Source organism: Mytilus edulis, chromosome 5, assembly GCF_963676685.1.
Source record: "Mytilus edulis chromosome 5, xbMytEdul2.2, whole genome shotgun sequence".
Classification (NCBI taxonomy): Eukaryota; Metazoa; Mollusca; class Bivalvia; order Mytilida; family Mytilidae; genus Mytilus; species Mytilus edulis.
In genome coordinates, this window is record NC_092348.1 from 492,493 (window position 1) to 512,441 (window position 19,949).

The 19,949-nt window shown below is 32.2% G+C and overlaps 1 protein-coding gene across 1 annotated transcript; it reads right to left on the reverse strand.

Moving 5' to 3' along the window:
• Nucleotides 1-11,272: 11,272 nt before the first annotated feature.
• On the reverse strand, nucleotides 11,273-19,912 carry LOC139522716 (uncharacterized). Its single transcript, XM_071316192.1, has 5 exons — nucleotides 19,665-19,912; nucleotides 18,112-18,245; nucleotides 17,620-17,757; nucleotides 15,778-15,890; nucleotides 11,273-12,701 (listed from the first exon to the last, which is right to left on the reverse strand). Coding segments are annotated over exons 1-5 (726 nt in total). The 5' UTR covers nucleotides 19,667-19,912; the 3' UTR covers nucleotides 11,273-12,362.
• Between the last annotated feature and the right edge of the window lie 37 nt (nucleotides 19,913-19,949).

Genomic DNA, 19,949 nt, shown 5'->3' on the forward strand with positions numbered 1-19,949 from the left:
GATTGTTTTCTTATCTGAGTATTTATATCACACAACATCTACATGTTTTTACCCAAACTAATAATTCAATAAAGTATTATAATCCTTTAAAAAGTAATTGAGGAGTTTTACAAAATAGGAAACTTGATAAAATTGAGAACGGGAATGTGGAATGTGTCAAAGAGACATCAACCTGACCACAGAGCAGAAAACAGCCAGAAAATCATGTAACCAGAGGCATAATTTAGCTGGCTCTAAACAAAAATGTGTACTAGCTCAGACTTGAGAGTTGAAACAGGTGGGAAAATGCAGCAAGGTTAAACATGTTTTATGAGATCTCAACTCTCCCCTATACCTCTAGCCAATGCAGAAAAAACAAATAGCAATACACACAGTAAAACTTAGTTTAAAAGAAGCTGAGTCTGATGTCAGAATAGGTAACAAAAGAGACTAAACAAACTGACAATGATGCATAAATCAACAAAGGACTACTAGCAGTTACTGACATGCTAGCTGTAGACCTCAATTAAACTGATGGAAAGATTATGCCTTCATCATATGATTCATTTATAACCGGATTTTTGTGACAAAAATGTCGGTTATTGATTTGGGGATGTACAGCGGTCAGGCGGGCGGCAATCAAATGTTGTCCGTGCATGAACTCATGAACCTTTCAACCAAAGCTTTTAAAATTTTAATATGTTGTTACTGACAACTAAATGAAGGTCAAGTTCAATAATGGCAATTTCAGGAGTTATGGTTCTTGAAAGATTGAAAAATGGAGTTTCCAGTCGTGTCCGTGCATTAACTCATGAACCGTTCAACCAAAGCTTTTAAAATTTTAATATGTTATTACTGACAACTAAATGAAGGTCAAGTTAAATAATGACGATTTTGACTTTTACCGTTCAGGAGTTATGGTTCTTGAAAGATTGAAAAATGGAGTTTCCAGTCGTGTCCATGCATTAACTCAGGAACCGTTCAACCAAAGCTTTTTAATATGTTGTTACTGACAACTAAATGAAGGTCAAGTTCAATTATGGCGAGTTTGACTTTTACCGTTGAGGAGTTATGGTTCTTGAAAGATTGAAAAATGGAGTTTCTAGTCGTGTCCGTGCATTTACGCATGAACTGTTCTACCAATGCTTCCCAAATTTTAATATGTTGTTACTGATGACAAAATGGAGGTCAAGTTCAATAATGACGATTTTGACTTTTACCGTTCAGGAGTTATGGTTCTTGAAAGATTGAAAAATGGTGTTTCCAGTCGTGTCCGTGCATTTTCTCATGAACCATTCAACCAAAGCTTTTGAAATTTTTATATGTTGTTACTGATGACAAAATAGAGGTCAAGTTCAATAATGACGATTTTGACTTTTACCGTTTAGGAGTTATGGTTCTTGAAAGATTGAAAAATGGAGTTTCCAGTCGTGTCCATGCATTAACTCAGGAACCGTTCAACCAAAGCTTTTTAATATGTTGTTACTGACAACTAAATGAAGGTCAAGTTCAATTATGGCGAGTTTGACTTTTACCGTTGAGGAGTTATGGTTCTTGAAAGATTGAAAAATGGAGTTTCTAGTCGTGTCCGTGCATTTACGCATGAACTGTTCTACCAATGCTTCCCAAATTTTAATATGTTGTTACTGATGACAAAATGGAGGTCAAGTTCAATAATGACGATTTTGACTTTTACCGTTCAGGAGTTATGGTTCTTGAAAGATTGAAAAATGGTGTTTCCAGTCGTGTCCGTGCATTTTCTCATGAACCATTCAACCAAAGCTTTTGAAATTTTTATATGTTGTTACTGATGACAAAATAGAGGTCAAGTTCAATAATGACGATTTTGACTTTTACCGTTTAGGAGTTATGGTTCTTGAAAGATTGAAAAATGGAGTTTCCAGTCGTGTCCATGCATTAACTCAGGAACCGTTCAACCAAAGCTTTTTAATATGTTGTTACTGACAACTAAATGAAGGTCAAGTCCAATTATGGCGAGTTTGACTTTTACCGTTGAGGAGTTATGGTTCTTGAAAGATTGAAAAATGGAGTTTCTAGTCGTGTCCGTGCATTTACGCATGAACTGTTCTACCAATGCTTCCCAAATTTTAATATGTTGTTACTGATGACAAAATGGAGGTCAAGTTCAATAATGACGATTTTGACTTTTACCGTTCAGGAGTTATGGTTCTTGAAAGATTGAAAAATGGTGTTTCCAGTCGTGTCCGTGCATTTTCTCATGAACCATTCAACCAAAGCTTTTGAAATTTTTATATGTTGTTACTGATGACAAAATAGAGGTCAAGTTCAATAATGACGATTTTGACTTTTACTGTTTAGGAGTTATGGTTCTTGAGAGATCGTAAAATGGCGTTTCCATTCACGTTGTTGCATTAACTTATGAACCATTCAATCTAAGCTTTTCAAATTTTAATATGTTGAAAATGATGACAAAATGGAGGTCAAATTTGATATTGACGATTTTCACTTTCACATTCATCAGTAATAGTTCTTGTGATATTGCCAGGACACAAATAAATGTTAATAAATCCGGTTTGCTGTCGTTGTGACAGCCTCTTGTTGTGTGTTGAATTATGTATTTGTTAAATGACTAAAAAAATGTTCTTATATAAAAAAAGAATTTTCAGTCGTCCACTTAAACAAACGGATGAACAAGAGAAATGAAAATATGGATTGGAATTATGTTTTACGTTCTATGCTTCTGTCTGAAGAATCTTCTTTTTCATATCAGGTGAAGTTCTGCTTTTTAAAACAGTACAATGAAGTTGGTGTCATATAAACTTGAAACTTAGTATACATGTTTATAAGCCAAGTTTGACGAAGATTTAGGCTCTAGTTTAACATAATGTTACATTAGCCCTGCACTATACTATCTTCTTACCATTGTTCTGCTATTACCACTTTCTTTGATATTTGTAAAATCGTAACCAGTCATATGAAAACAGGGAGATGTGGAATAACCATCAATATGACAGCAACCCAAAACTTAAGATAACCAAAAGTATACGTCTAGATAGATGTATGTGACTGATACCAAATAAATGACAATGCCACTATAGTCCAGCAAAGAATATTTTTAAAATTGAGAATGGAAATTGTGAATGTGCCAAATAGACAACAACCTGGCCAAAGAGCAGAAAACAGCATGTATGAGTCTGTTGTTCATAACTATACATAAATGCCAAGATCTCATGAGGGTATACATTATCATACATGCAGGTTTTAGTCCTAGAGAGACATTCAAAGATACAAATACTGATTTCTTACAAACATGTACCTGTAATGACTTATGAAGATCTGAAGTGTATCAAAGATAGAATAAAAGGGGAGATTAGTTTGATGTATATTAATAATGTATTCAGGATGATGCACTATAGGTCAACAAAGCAAACTAAAGTATTTTAAATTTCAAAAGAAAAGACATGTTACCCTCTCTAAAATAGCTATTCTGACTCAACTCTTCCTTGATGCAGCAATCTTTTCCATGCCTTGCTTGTAAATCATACTGCATACTTATTGGAGAAAAATATCATCTCAAGTTATAAAAGTTATTTTATATGATGGGTCTGGAAATTCAAACCACAACTTCTAGTTCTATGGCAGTGGCGGATCCAAGGGGAGGGTCCAGGGGTTGGAACTTGGAACACCCCTTTTTTTGGGACGATCAATGCAGTTGAATGGGGACATGTGGTTGGAACCCCCCTTTTGTCCAGGGTTGGGAACCCCCCCTTTTTAAATTGTCTGGATCCGCCCCTGGATGGAACATCTCAATATCATCACCAAACACTTATAAAGGTTTTCGTACACAAGTGTATAGGATACACAGAAGTACACAAGTGTATAGGATACACAGAAGTACACAAGTGTATAGGATACACAGAAGTACACAAGTGTATAGGATACACAGAAGTACACAAGTGTATAGGATACACAGAAGTTCGTACACAAGTGTATAGGATACACAGAAGGTTTTCGTACACAAGTGTATAGGATACACAGAAGGTTTTCGTACACAAGTGTATAGGATACACAGAAGCTCACAAAACAAGTACACAAGTGTATAGGATACACAGAAGCTTACAAAACAAGTACACAAGTGTATAGGATACACAGAAGCTAACACTTATGGAGGTTTTCGTACACAAGTGTATAGGATACACAGAAGGTTTTCGTACACAAGTGTATAGGATACACAGAAGGTTTTCGTACACAAGTGTATAGGATACACAGAAGCTAACAAGTGTATAGGATACACAGAAGCTAACAAGTGTATAGGATACACAGAAGTACACAAGTGTATAGGATACACAGAAGTATAGGATACACAGAAGTATAGGATACACAGAAGCTCACAAAAATATCTGAATATTCAATGAGTGGCCATATCATGATTGTGTGTTTTATCTCAACAAAGTAGAAATACAAGGAACCTAAACAGTTTCTGTGTTTGGTGCAACTTTTGTTGACAATGACTTGACACCACCTGTTGTTTGATGGCTTAGAAATGAAATTACATTCATACAACATGCTGTACAATTCCATTGTCACCATGCTTATGTATAACATATCAACAAGGGGCTATTGTTTAATGGAATCAATCAGTACAGTTCATTTATATAAATGAACATAAAATAAGTCTATCTTTCTGGGAAATCATCATATTTCAATGCAACCAAATAATAAACTTTTAACTTGCGTGTCAAACATTTTGATATATTGGACATTATTTTTCTTTTAACAACTTCAAAACAAAAAATATTTATATTTCTTTTATTTTCTGATTTCTTGGACGATATTTAACAACTTTTTTTTCATTACAAATTCATTTCATCAATAGTACAAAATGATGAAATATACATTATTAAAATATTGCACAATTTTATAATCATCACAAAAAATCACATCACAATCATATTTCATAATCAATATTAATATACAAAGTTTGTACAAATGCATTAAATATGTCAATTTTCAGATATCGTAAAATATTTTTTTCAAGACATAATCCTGTTCTACAAGTAATGTATATGTCTGAATTGTGATTCAATTCCCCCATAAAGCCTCAAATAAGTACTAAGATCAGAATGCCAAAGTATGTTTTTATAAGAATATATAGGGTATATGTCAAGTAGACAACAACCTAACTACAAAACAATCCGAAGTCATCTAGAGGTCAAAATTTAGTCTAAAACAAGAATGTGTCCATAGTACACGGATGCCCCACTCACACTATCATTTTCTATGTTCAGTTGACCGTGAAATTGGGGTCAAAACTTTAATTTGGAATTATAATTACTAATTTAGAAAGATCATATCATGGGGAACATGTGTACTAAGTTTCAAGTTGATTGGACTTCAACTTCTTCAAAAACTACCTTGACCCAAAACTTTAACCTGAAGCGAACGGACGCACAGATGGACGAACGAACGGAGGATCGGAGGCACAGACCAGAAAACATAATGCCCCTCTACTATCGTAGGTGGGGCATAAAAAATCATTATCCTTCAATTTATAAAGATTACTATTCCCATTTTTAAAGCACCTTTTTGGAATAGCTAATAACGGTAATAACAGGCAGAAAATGACCTATACAGAAAAATTGATGTCAAAAAGTTACTACACCCTTTGGAAAAAAGTCTGAAACTTTTCTTGAGACATAAAGACTTTATGATAAAGTGATCTCTAAATATAGATGTACAACAACTTTCTATACCTGTTGCACAAGTCTCATATTTCATTTTTGTTCAATCTTAATTTCTTTGTAAAGTTTTACAATTTTTTTACTGATATATGCCCTGTAAAAATGAAGGCACTTATACAATATATTCTTAAAAAAATTTGGTGAAAGAGGTATTATCTAACCTGATTACTAAATATGGCCATGGTGAGATCTTATTCAAATCTTCCACTATTAAATGTCTTATAGCACATAAAGGGTTAGAATATATCTAAATGCCAAGTGAGAAAAAATGCTACAAAATAAACATTTTTAAAGAATTTAAAACAACCTGTCAGTTTTGTAGTTATCTCCCCTTGTATAAATATATAATTTTCCAATAAAACAATTGATGCAGTCAAAAATACCATGACATTAAATTTTGCTTAATATTATATATTATAACATGTGCTTAATATTGTATAAATGATATTGCTTAATATTGAATAACATAAAATGTGCTTTATATTTTATAATGACATGTGCTTATAATATTTGTTATTAAAGAGATTCAAAGCATATTTAAATGTTTTAATGATTAAAATTTCATACTGTTTAATCAGACACGTAATTGTGACAGTTTATAAACAACCATGGGTAAAACCTCAACCAACACACCTTATAATTTACAATTAAAGATGTCTGTTTATAACATAAGTGACAACCCATTATCATTGTTTAATATGTTGGATAGTATGGACTGTATACAATAGGAGAAAGGGAGACAACTCCCTAAGCCAATTCATTGAAAAATATATAATTATTTCTGGAGAAAAAAATGTGGGATAAAAACATAATAATTACAAGTTGTTTAGCACCATCTTTATAGTTAAACAAATCTTCTTCCATTGCTTCCATAGTAAGAAAAAAAAATAATTATAAACTTGATGCCAAAATGTAAATATTTACTATATACTGTGGATTCATTTATTTTCGTGGGTACCAATTTTCGTGGATAGAGTAAAACCAGCATTTTCGTGGATATATGATTTCGTGGTTTTGCCAATTTCTGCATTCAAAACCTATAGAAAATGTGTTATTCGTTGAACATTTGAATTCGTGGTTCACCTGTACCCACGAAAACCACGAAAATTGGTATCCAACGAATAATAATGAATCCACAGTAAGCAATTTAGTGTTCAGTATAAACATATAGTATGAATATTTTATAAGGATGTGACAACTGAAAGAAAACAAGTCATTTCATTATCTGTCTTCATATAAACTGTTATGTTTAGATAATTAAAGATGAAACTACTTACTTTTAAAACCTTGGCTACCAGTCTGACAACAACTTTTAACATTAAATATGAATGTAATTTTCAGCTATATTTATAGAAATAATGTGAGAAATGACAGATACTAAAAATGTGACTTGACTAGACCTAGTATAATGTAGGAGTTTGTTCCCTTGTATTCACAACCATTACACTTACGCTGCCCTTGACTGGACTGAAAAATTCTAAGGCAAGTTTTAATGTAGTTTTGGAGATTCTGAAAGCCTCGATCACTTAAGTTTTACATTATCGGATTAGTTAATATTTATTTTCGATGTAAAGGTTTTAATTATAAATTTTAAACATTTTGTAACAACAATTTATAATGGATGTATCACCTGTGAGTGATGTTGTTATACAGTTGACTGCCAAAACATTTAGGTCCACTTTAATATCAGTGAAATACAAATAAATATAATTTGCTCAGGGTGCTATCTCTTGAATTTGAAGAAGCATTGTTTTCAAATTTGTTAAATTCCATGAAGCTTTCATGAGGATGTTCAAGTTTTTAAAATCTGTTACAACAGACTGTACCCATATGATAGTAAATTACTGCTATTGGCAGAAAAATCAAACTTTTTTCTTGATTATAAAAAGGAATGTTATATGCTTCTAAAATCCAAGAAGGAATGAAAGGTGAGTGACAATTTCAAAACTAAATCCCTAACCTGTTGACAAAACTAAAAAAAACCTATTAAAGTCAATTAATTTGTAAAATACAGAATGAACAAACAAAAAATGTTCTCCAAAATATTTTGCAAGATGCAAATTCTTTATCATTGATCAGGAAGAAAGTTTTCTCCAAGTTTCCAAAATTTCCATTAATGTTTGTTAAAATTATTGATGTCTAAAAAAAAACTTTAAACACATATTGAACCTAAATACTGACAACACAATAACACAATCTTGTCTTCTCAATATTTGCAAGAGAGACAAAGCGGCTATAATCTTCTCCAAACTTTTTACTGTTAAACACTTTAATATAAAATTTATGGCTTACATTGTTATTCAAAATATTATTTAGTTTAGAGGGGAACTAATAGCTATTCATCTTGGCCTTTTTACCCAGATTTTGAGTTTATGTGACCAAACTATGTCAATTCCTAAATTCTCATCTAGCTTTCAATTTGGGCAGGCTGGGTAGCTTTTTATTTTTTTTCACTTCTTGTGATATAAACATTATTTCTTCATAAAATAGGACAGACCATGATTCTATTATAAGCACATTGAAAAAAATAAATAAAAATCTGTATAAATAATGACTTCCCTTTGGTATTAAGAAAATCTAGAAATAAGTTTGTCTTGCCTTATAAGAAAGCTAACAGCTTATTAATATGCATTGTTTGTTTTAAAGCATTGTAAACGTGTAGATTTTAAAAAGCGCTAAAAGTAAACCATTCAATTAGCACTAATAAAAGCTCTGATTAATTAATGATCTTATGGTACATAAATAACACAATCTGATTAATGACAATATACAATATTTATATAAAAATAATTTGTCTATCATAAAAAGCTTGTCATACATCTGAGAGTAATGTTTACAAAGCATAGAATTGAGCAAGAACAATGGATGGTACAAGATCAATGAATGGACATATACTCTACATAGTATACTTTAACAATAATGACATTATTTATGGAAAATCTAGACATAACAAAAAGTTGAAAAATATGTATAGAAATACAAAAAAAGAAGATTTGGTATGGTTGACAATAAGACACCTATTTACCATACGTCAAAATTTGCCTACACACTAAATAAATTAAAAATACAAAGGTCAGTGAAGATTTGGTGGTCTTTCGTGGCACTTAGGTCGGGGTGTTGTCTCTTTGACATATTCCCTATTTCTATTCACTATTCTATTGTTATGTAAAATAGTAAGAAAATTGTAAATTTAGGGGTCTAGGGATCATTTTTGAAAATCCTGGAACAGTCAGAATGAAGAGTTAATTGGAGTTAATTGTCCTTTGATGAAATAATGTATTTTCCCCAAATTTTGACGCTGAATTTATACTTCTTAAATTATGGAATCATTTTAAAGATGAATAAAACAAAACATATCTGTCAATTGCATTAAATTTGTACTTATAAATAAACACATAACTTTCAGACTTTACAAACAAATCACATTAACATAACATTTATATTATGCATCAATAAAGCACTAATGATATTGTTCAACAACATAATATTACCTTGTTATAAGTCATAAACCAAAAGAAAATTATGACAACTCAGTTATCTTCTAAAGAGTTACAATTTATTTTAAATAACTACAAGTTTCACATTCTTTCTATCATACTGATTCTATTTCTTTGACCTATAGCTGTATACTAACCCTTTGGTATACTTTTCAGTACTTTTTAACTAAGAAACTGACCTAAGCAAAAAACTATATGATGCTCCCTGTCAGATAGACATATGCACCTGATGAATTAAAATCTGTATCATACATTGATATTTATAGAACACGTATAGTTGACATGAAAAATCGATAGCAGATAATTTGACCAAAGCAAGAAACCTGATGGACGTATACACTTACAATTCATTAGATCAAATAAAGGCCAAATTTGACCTTGACTTTACTAACAAGAAAATATACACAAATTGTATCTTAGCACTAAATGTTAAATGTAGCTTGGTCTATAGAGAAGCAATAATATTTAGCTACTGGCAGTGAAAATCTTTACATAGAGAAGATGAGAACATATCTAGTAATAATTTGATTGGTGTTTAACACCACTGTCAGCACAATTGTACTATTGTGTGGTGGTCAGTCTTAATGGGTGGAGGAAGCCACAGTCCCCAGAGAGGACTACCAACCTTCTGTAGGAAAATCTATCAATAAAACTCTGGTGTACTATTGCTTTATATTAAAACATAACTTTGGCTTATGACCTTGGGCTAAATCACAAGGACACAAGGATAACACATTCTTACTTCCTATGTTCATAATAATATTACTTTGTTAATTAGATACTCATTAAATTTGGATATAATTGGTTTAAAAAAAACATTTCCATACGCCAACTCTTGATTCAATTTAGCAAAAACAATAATCACAACCAAGTTGTGAAACTGTCAACCTCACCTTAAAACTTTAGTCCTTCACATAAAATGGCAGTGATTGTAACAACTATGACAGATCAGTATTCACAAGCTATGTAATTAAAATCTTGACAAACTGTTTCTTGTTTTGAAACATAAAGACAAATGTATAAAGTATTTAGTGAACATTTCTTTGGTAAATAGCACCATACTTAAGAGGTAAACTTGAACTTTGATCTTATATATAAGCAGTCCTTAAGATTTTCCTATCATTTCCTTAATAATAATTAATTATCTAAAATTATTTCCTTCTTTCAATACTTCCTGTTCAATTTAATTTGACAATTAATCTAATCAACATGTTTCAGTCTATTTCCCCATCCTACTTTACAAGTTTAGTTCATCCAAAGTTATTTTTCACCAATCTAGGTAAGGGTTTTCCAAGAGATAAATAATTGGAATATCTTTACTCCCTTATCTTTTTAAACAACTAGAGGATATTTCACCAGTTCTCCTGATTTTCATGCATAATAGAAAACAATTAAAATGCTGTTGGTACATTTACAAAAGTAAAGAATATTTCCAACTCAGAAAAAAAAATTAATGAATCTATTCACAATTACTATAATGCCTATGGTTTAATGACTGCTATTGTACTATCGAGGTTTCAGAATCTCCTATTGCGTTAATGCCTAACTTTTTCATGAATGGGATAGTCTACAATTTACTACTAAGATTTTCTTGGCCTTATAAACATTTTATAAAATTGATAATGACATCTGAAAATATTTTTTTAAAGTTTTTACCTTTTTTCAGATCAATAAGATTCTGCTTTTAGCATATCTATAAGAAACAGACTTCATTCAAATTAATTCATCTTAACTTTAGTTGATTCCTAGTTAATCTATGTTGATGTTACAGAGGCATAGCATATTAACTGATTAAATCTGTGAATTCTGATGTAAAACAGTTAATGAACTTGCATAGTTAAACTGCACCCTATGCTTAAAGAAACTGCTGAAAATATTAATATGTGTATAAATTAAGTATATGCCAAGACTTATAAATAACCAGGTGCTCCACAGGGCGCAGCTTTAAATGACCGCAGATCTGAATTTGGTTTGTGATCAAATTCTTGACATAATATGAGTTTCTTACACAAAGCAAATATCAAGATCTTACAAATCTATTGTGCAATTAAAGATTTCTTCTTAAAAAAAACTACTACCACCCCCTTTTTTTTGCAATAAGTCCAAAACCTGACATTTCTTTATACATTATTTACAAGTAGTGTAAGGGAGGTAAATCAGAACATACCAAACATTGTATGTTAACTGTTTTTGATTTACCTCCCCTGCTTTTTAATTGTCTTTATTGTCCATTGACCAGAAAAAACTAGTTTCCCCCCTTTTTTGCCCCTAATTCCGAGACATTTTGAGCCATAACCCCCCCCCCCAAAGTCATTACTAACCATCCCTTAATGGTATGGGAACTTGTGGTATAGTTTCAGAGATATTCATCTACTTAAACACAAGTTATTGTTTGAAAACTACAAATATGCTTATTTTGGGCCCTCTTTTTGGTCCCGATTGGAACCATAACCCCCAAAATCAATCCCAACCTTCCTTTAAAAGTATTGAACCTTCTGGTAAAAATTTATAGAGATCCATTCACTAATTCTAAAGTTATTTGTCGGAAAACCTAGTTTTCCCGCTTTTTTGCCCCTAATTCTAAAACATTTTGAGCCATTACCCCAAAGTCATAACTAACCATCCCTTCGTGGTATGAAAACTTGTGGTATAATTTCAGAGAGATTCATACACTTAAACACAAGTAACCGTTATTGTTTGAAAACGACAAAAATGCTTATTTTGGACCCCTTTTGGGCCCCTAATTCCTTAACTATTGGGACCATACCCCCCTAAATCAATCCCAACCTTCCTTTAGTGGTATTGAACCTTCTGGTAAAAATTTATAGAGATCCATTCACTAAATCTAAAGTTATTGTCTGGAAACTAAATGGGTTTTCTGGAGACACAGACTACGACGACAACATGATAGCATTATACGACGCAATTTTTTTTTTGAGGTTCTATAAAAATCTTAAATTTTAGATTATTGAAAATGCACATATCCTTCAATCAAATTATGCATGTGACCTTCAGACTACTTGAGAAGTACTATGCACTACCGGGAAATGATAAAAATCTATACAAAAATGTACAATATCACAAAGATCTCAAAAATATAAATAAATGTTCACATAATCTCATGACAATATTTTGAACGGACAAGACACAGAGATTCTATTTATCAGCTGATGATTTGTAGCGTCAGATCACTGTTCCTAGAGTTGTCTCCCCTACCCTCAGGTTTATCCTGATTAGAGTTGTCTCCCCTACCCTCAGGTTTATCCTGATTATTTGTCTCTGTCAATGGCACTAAAGTGTTTGTTGTTACAGTCTGATTATTGAGCAAATCAAATGAAAAGCTACGTCTAAATGACGATGTTGTTGATGACTGCCGTCGTAATAATGGAGGCTTGCCTAAAACTGATTCATGGCTTCTTGCAAGAATTTGTAAAGCTGTGTCATAATTTGGAGGTGGTGTCATTGGTGGTTGGTCCTCTGATGGGGGTCTTAATGCTCGATCCTAAAAACAAATAGGAAGAAAAATTACATTAATCTATTCTGATGGGGGTCTTAATGCTTGGTCCTAAAATAATATACAGAAAAATTACAATATGTCTGATTCTTTCCATCTACAACTTATTGAAGGTATAACTTTTGTGAAAATTATAAATATAATCAATATATTGTCCTGCAATCTATCAGAAGAGTTGTAAAAAATGTATTCTGATGCAATTTGTTTGTAACAAATATTTTCATTGGACGTTGACACATATTTTGAAGGTTTTTTTGGGGGGTACCTGTATGTAATTTCTCAAAAAATAAGCAAGAAAGTCATTTGTGCCTCAAAAGCTTCATTTCGTCAACATTAGAACTATTCAGAAGCATTCAAAAAATTATAACTTTGTCTAGTGTTCATGTTTGGCGTTGGGAGTATACATATAACTTTGTCTAGTGTTTATGTTTGGCGTTGGGAGTATACATATAACTTTGTCTAGTGTTTATGTTTGGCGTTGGGAGTATACATATAACTTTGTCTAGTGTTTATGTTTGGCATTGGGAGTATACATATAACTTTGTCTAGTGTTTATGTTTGGTGTTGGGAGTATACATATGACTTCACATTGTTTATGTTTGGTGTTGGGAGTATACATATAACTTTGTCTAGTGTTTATGTTTGGTGTTGGGAGTATACATATAATTTTGTCTAGTGTTTATGTTTGGTGTTGGGAGTATACATATAATTTTGTCTAGTGTTTATGTTTGGCGTTGGGAGTATACATATGACTTTGTCTAGTGTTCATGTTTGGTGTTGGGAGTATACATATAATTTTGTCCAGTGTTTATGTTTGGTGTTGGGAGTATACATATAATTTTGTCTAGTGTTTATGTTTGGCGTTGGGAGTATACATATGACTTTGTCTAGTGTTCATGTTTGGTGTTGGGAGTATACATATAACTTTGTCTAGTGTTTATGTTTGGTGTTGGGAGTATACATATAATTTTGTCTAGTGTTTATGTTTGGCATTGGGAGTATACATTTGACTTTGTCTAGTGTTTATGTTTGGTGTTGGGAGTATACATATGACTTTGTCTAGTGTTTATGTTTGGCGTTGGGAGTATACATATGACTTTGTCTAGTGTTTATGTTGGTGTTGGGAGTATACATATAATTTTGTCTAGTGTTTATGTTTAGTGTTGGGAGTATACATATAACTTTGTCTAGTGTTTATGTTTGGCGTTGAGAGTATACATATAACTTTGTCTAGTGTTTATGTTTGGCGTTGGGAGTATACATATAACTTTGTCTAGTGTTTATATTTGGCGTTGGGAGTATACATATAACTTTGTCTAATGTTTATGTTTGGCTTTGGGAGTATACATATGACTTTGTCTAGTGTTTATGTTTGGCGTTGGGAGTATACATATAACTTTGTCTAGTGTTTATGTTTGGTGTTGGGAGTATACATATAACTTTGTCTAGTGTTTATGTTTGGCTTTGGGAGTATACATATGACTTTGTCTAGTGTTTATGTTTAGCGTTGGGAGTATACATATAACTTTGTCTAGTGTTTATGTTTGGCGTTGGGAGTATACATATAACTTTGTCTAGTGTTTATGTTTGGCGTTGGGAGTATACATATGACTTTGTCTAGTGTTTATGTTTGGTGTTGGGAGTATACATATAATTTTGTCTAGTGTTTATGTTTAGCATTGGGAGTATACATATAACTTTGTCTAGTGTTTATGTTTGGTGTTGGGAGTATACATATAATTTTGTCTAGTGTTTATGTTTGGTGTTGGGAGTATACATATAACTTTGTCTAGTGTTTATGTTTGGTGTTGGGAGTATACATATAACTTTGTCTAGTGTTTATGTTTGGCGTTGGGAGTATACATATGACTTCACATTGTTTATGTTTGGTGTTGGGAGTATACATATGACTTTGTCTAGTGTTTATGTTTGGTGTTGGGAGTATACACATGACTTTGTCTAGTGTTTATGTTTGGCGTTGGGAGTATACATATGACTTCACATTGTTTATGTTTGGTGTTGGGAGTATACATATGACTTTGTCTAGTGTTTATGTTTGGCGTTGGGAGTATACATATGACTTTGTCTAGTGTTTATGTTTGGCGTTGGGAGTATACATATAACTTTGTCTAGTGTTTATGTTTGGCGTTGGGAGTATACATATGACTTCACATTGTTTATGTTTGGTGTTGGGAGTATACATATGACTTTGTCTAGTGTTTATGTTTGGCGTTGGGAGTATACATATGACTTTGTCTAGTGTTTATGTTTGGCGTTGGGAGTTTACATATAACTTTGTCTAGTGTTTATGTTTGGCGTTGGGAGTATACATATGACTTTGTCTAGTGTTTATGTTTGGCGTTGGTAGTATACATATGACTTCACATTGTTTACCCTACCAAAGACAATGCAACAGTTTCACCAACTTTTTCATTTATGGCATTTTATGCTAAAATATTTATTAAATCGAATTTATTCTTATATGTGGCATTAGAATGGAGATTACAGTATTGTATTTCAAGCTTGGATTTCATAATACTTGTTTTTACTGTTGCAAATATCCTTTTACCTTGCTCCGCTACATATCCCTAGGTAAACTCAATTTGAGACAGTCAAATCTACATTTTTGGACGGCCAAGCTTAAAATACAATACAGCTATCTCCTAATTCATATACAGTACTGTATCAATAAGGAGACCAAAATGTCATAATGGTAAGCAACTATAGCTCGTCATTTAGCCTTCAACAATGTAACCCCATACTGTACAGTCAATAATAAAAGGCCCAGGAATAGTTTACCAATGTATAGGTTTTGAATACCTAAACATTAGCCTTTTTCTTTTAAAGCTCTCTAACCATTATGCCAACATAAAAATACAGCAGAATTTTAATGAATTCTTTTATCAGATGTTTAATATCGTATAATGTGATGTCAGTCTTGTGGAGAACTAAATAACTAGAAACACATCAATATAGGACTCCTTTTATAGGCTCATGGAGTATGAGAAATTGAATCTCAAATGTTATGAATGTATAGCAGGACATTTCTACTTTATTAACTCACTCTGAGCATCTGTGGTGTGGGAGGGTACAACCTTGTGTCTATGGCCTCATTATAGGCTGGAGGAGGCTCAAATAAAGATGATCTTTCTGGATCCATGTCGTTATCTATTGATGCTGCAAGATAAATATAGCTTAACATGAACATTGCTGGTCTATTGAAAAGTGTGACAAGGAAACAAACATTCCTTTCAACATATTTCATAAAACTGAAACTAAAACAAAGTAAATTAGGTGAATGAGACAACAATGTCAGGAAGGATAACAATATGCACAAATGTATGCAACATTCAAGTGTTCACTTCTAAAATATGTTAATGTACTGGTATGTATCATAACGATTAAGACTCTTTACATTTTCATGATTTTGAATGTATTTCACAAATGATTAGCATCAACAGCTACTGTTTACTGTTTTAGATACATACATTATAGATAAATACTCAAATAAATAACAGACTTTTATAAGGGTTCAAATAGAGCCCCTACATATAACAAGACTTATATGAGGGTTAAGATAGTATCCTTTAATTTTGAAGCTGGAAAAGGCAAATGAAAAACTTATCCACATTTATTTATGTATATAGCATCAATGACATGTGCTACAGTATTTACTCTTGTTTGTGAGAATCAATGGTGCTACAGTACTTACTTTGATGTCTTGACCTTGACCTTGTTTGTGAGAATCAATGGTGCTACAGTACTTACTTTGATGTCTTGACCTTTACCTTGTTTGTGAGAATCAATTGTACTACCATACTTACTTTGATTTCTGAACCTTGACCTTGTTTGTGAGAATCAATGGTACTACCATACTTACTCTGATGTCTTGACCTTGACCTTGTTTTTGAGAATCAATGGTGCTACAGTACTTACTTTGATGTATTGACCTTGACCTTGTTTGTGAGATTCAATGGTGCTACAGTACTTACTTTGATGTCTTGAGACCTTTACCTTGTTTGTGAGAAACAATTGTACTACCATACTAACTCTGATTTCTTGACCTTGACCTTGTTTGTGATATTCAATGGTACTGCAGTACATACTCTGATTTATTAACCTTGACCTTGTTGAGAATCAAAGCTACTACCATATTTATTCTAGTGTCTTGACCTTGACCTTGTTGGTGAGAATCAATGGTTCTACAGTTCTTACTTTGATTTCTGAACCTTGACCTTGTTTGTGAGAAACAATTGTACTACCATACTTACTCTGATGTCTTGACCTTGACCTTATTTTTGAGAATCAATGGTACTACAGAACTTACTCTGATTTATTAACCTTAACCTTGTTTTTGAGAATCAATGGTACTGCCATACTTACTATGATGTCCTGACCTTGAGCATGTTTTTGAGAATCAATGGTACTGCCATACTTACTCTGATTTATTAACCTTAACTTTGTTTTTGAGAATCAATGGTACTACAGAACTTACTATGTGGTATGATGTCTTGACCTTAACCTTGTTTTTGAGAATCAATTGTACTGCCATACTTACTATGATGTCTTGACCTTGACCATGTTTGTGAGAATCAATGGTACTACAGTACTAACTCTGAGTTCCTAACCTTGACCTTGATTTTGTGAACCAATTGTACATTACTACAGTTATTACTCTGATTTATTAACCTTGACCTTGTTGAGAATCAAAGCTACTACCTTACTTACTCTGATGTCTTGACCTTGACCTTATTTGTGAGAATCAATGGTACTACAGTACTTACTCTGATTTCTTAATCTTGACCTTGTTTTTGAGAATCAATGGTACATTACTACAGTACTTACTCTGATTTCTTAACCTTGACCTTGTTTGTGTGAACCAACAGCACTTTACTACAGTACTTACTCTGATTTCTTAACCTTGACCTTGAAGCATTTCTTTGTCTTTGTTGAAAACAGTATAACACAATAAGGAAAATCACCACAGCTATTCCCACTACGATCATAATTAGTATCGTGTTCTGATTCATCAACTGTTCCTCAGCTGAAATCACATCAAATTTACAACAAAACTCTTAATAATTTCCACTTAGTATTTCGAAAGAGGTCAGTTGTATTTTAGTTATAACTAGAGGCTAAGAGCTATTTAACACTATTATGTCCTAATATCATCAATGCTCAGATGAGACAGCTTGCTGATCATTCTTTGTTAATTCTCAAAATTAGGGTCAGAAGGGAAACTTTAAACACATAATACATCATTTCCCTTTTTTTTCAATTCTTTTGTGTAAACATGGTAAATAGTCAATTTAATCTGGGGATTAACAGTGAATGATATGTCAATAAAGATGATAAATATTGAATGGAATTTTCTGTTTTCAATCTAAGAAGAACTTACGACACAGATCTATCTTTGAAATACATCTTCCATCATTACAAGTTTTCTCCCCTGAAAGCTCACATGATCGGTACTCAGGTTCTTTTGGCACAGTTATGGTGGTCATGTTTTTAAATCTAAAATGTTTTCCCAACCTGAAAAATAGTTTAAAAAAACTAATTACGAATTGAACATTTTTCCTTAATGTTCTATCAATGTTTTAAAAACAAAAGTAATAAGTAATTATTTCTGTATATATGCAATAAAGATTTTTTATAAAGATAAGTATAAAGGGTTAACGAAGAATATGGAAAATGTCACAGTCGAGATTTCAGAGATTGTTACATTTGACTATGCAGTATTAGATGTTGTAGCAACATGAGTAATGAGGTCGAAGATGAAACACATTTTCTTTTCAACTGTGATAGTTTATCAGACCAAAGGAAAGACATGATAACAATGATAAATAATTGCTGCAAAAATTTTAAAAATCTTGACCTTAACCAAAAACTGATATGGTTAATGAATAATGAAGATGAGAATTTATTATCAGAATTATGCATGTTCATTAAGAAATATGAAAAGTGTTAATGGGATTTATCTCCCTCTACTACTTGTAATTTGAACTTTATATTTTCTCTATAGTGAGTTCTAGAGCACCGTCCCTTGATGAATATTGCCCAGTAGCAATGTCAACCCTTGCTGCTGTGCATTAATCATGAGGAGAATCACTATTGGAGTAATCTCATGTATCTGTAGCTAGTTCTGAAGGATCTCCCCTTGATGACCTTTGCATTGTTGTGATGTAAAAGTCCCTCACTGCTGTGCACTGGTCATGAGGAGAACTACTGCATGTAAACATAAAATTGTAAATTTTACCCACGCATGCACGGCACATAGTCATCAATATTATGATGGAGTGCGGAAACTAAAAGAAGAAGAAGAAGAATGAGATACTATATTCCTGGTTCTATTTTTACTTTTTATTTCCGTATTAATAAACTTTATATCATATTCTTTTAATATTAAATCGACCTCATTGCACTCAATGCCTCTTACCTTAATTATATCCTACATTGCTCATATTATCAATTTATTATTTGTGTATTACTTATAATATTGTGTATTTCACTAATGTTTATATAATTATTGTATGATGTTTTTGTATCTTGCCCCACAAGGGCCCATGATTGGTTTAATAAAATAATGTCTAAAATGTCTAATTAGTCCATGAGATTCCAATCCTTCTTACTATACAAATCCTTGGTTTTTCTCATTGTTGACGGCTGTACTAACAAACTTTCAAATACTACTTATTTTCAAAAGTTATAAAAGGCAAAAATGAAAGGTCAATAAATAAAATTAAAAGTAATATATGTAACAAAATTTCCATTAATTTAAATAAAGGTATGATGCGGTAAATACTTTTAGTACATGGCCGAAACTACCAAAGCCGAACTGCCTATATGACCGAAACGTCTTGTTCCCCACTCCTCATCGTTCTCAAAGTCATTTAAAAACAAATGAGAAATAAACAACGTGGGTGTACACGATAAAAAATGATTGACACTTACATTTATTACGTTAATACATATCAGTATTATTTATCGTAACTTCAAAGTATTTTCTAGATTAATTTTAGTCCATACTGAAGCTTTACTTTGCTTGTACAAGTTCCTTTTTTGAGCACTCCACTCTCTTGTTTCTTTTTATTTTGTTAATAATCTAGTAAATAACCAAACCAACTTCGGTCAATTTCTCCGGAACGATTCTTTTGGGGAATATTATCACCTTTCTATTGTCTTTTGTTAGAATTAACAGAGATATGTTGGCTTGGCTGTTTTATACATATCAAATCT

Coding starts and splice junctions, on each gene's coding strand:
- LOC139522716 (XM_071316192.1), bottom strand. Junction 17,758..18,111: donor TTCAAAGATAGATCTGTGTC/GTAAGTTCTTCT, acceptor ATGTGATTTCAG/CTGAGGAACAGTTGATGAAT. Junction 15,891..17,619: donor GTCAAGGTTAAGAAATCAGA/GTAAGTACTGTA, acceptor TTTATCTTGCAG/CATCAATAGATAACGACATG.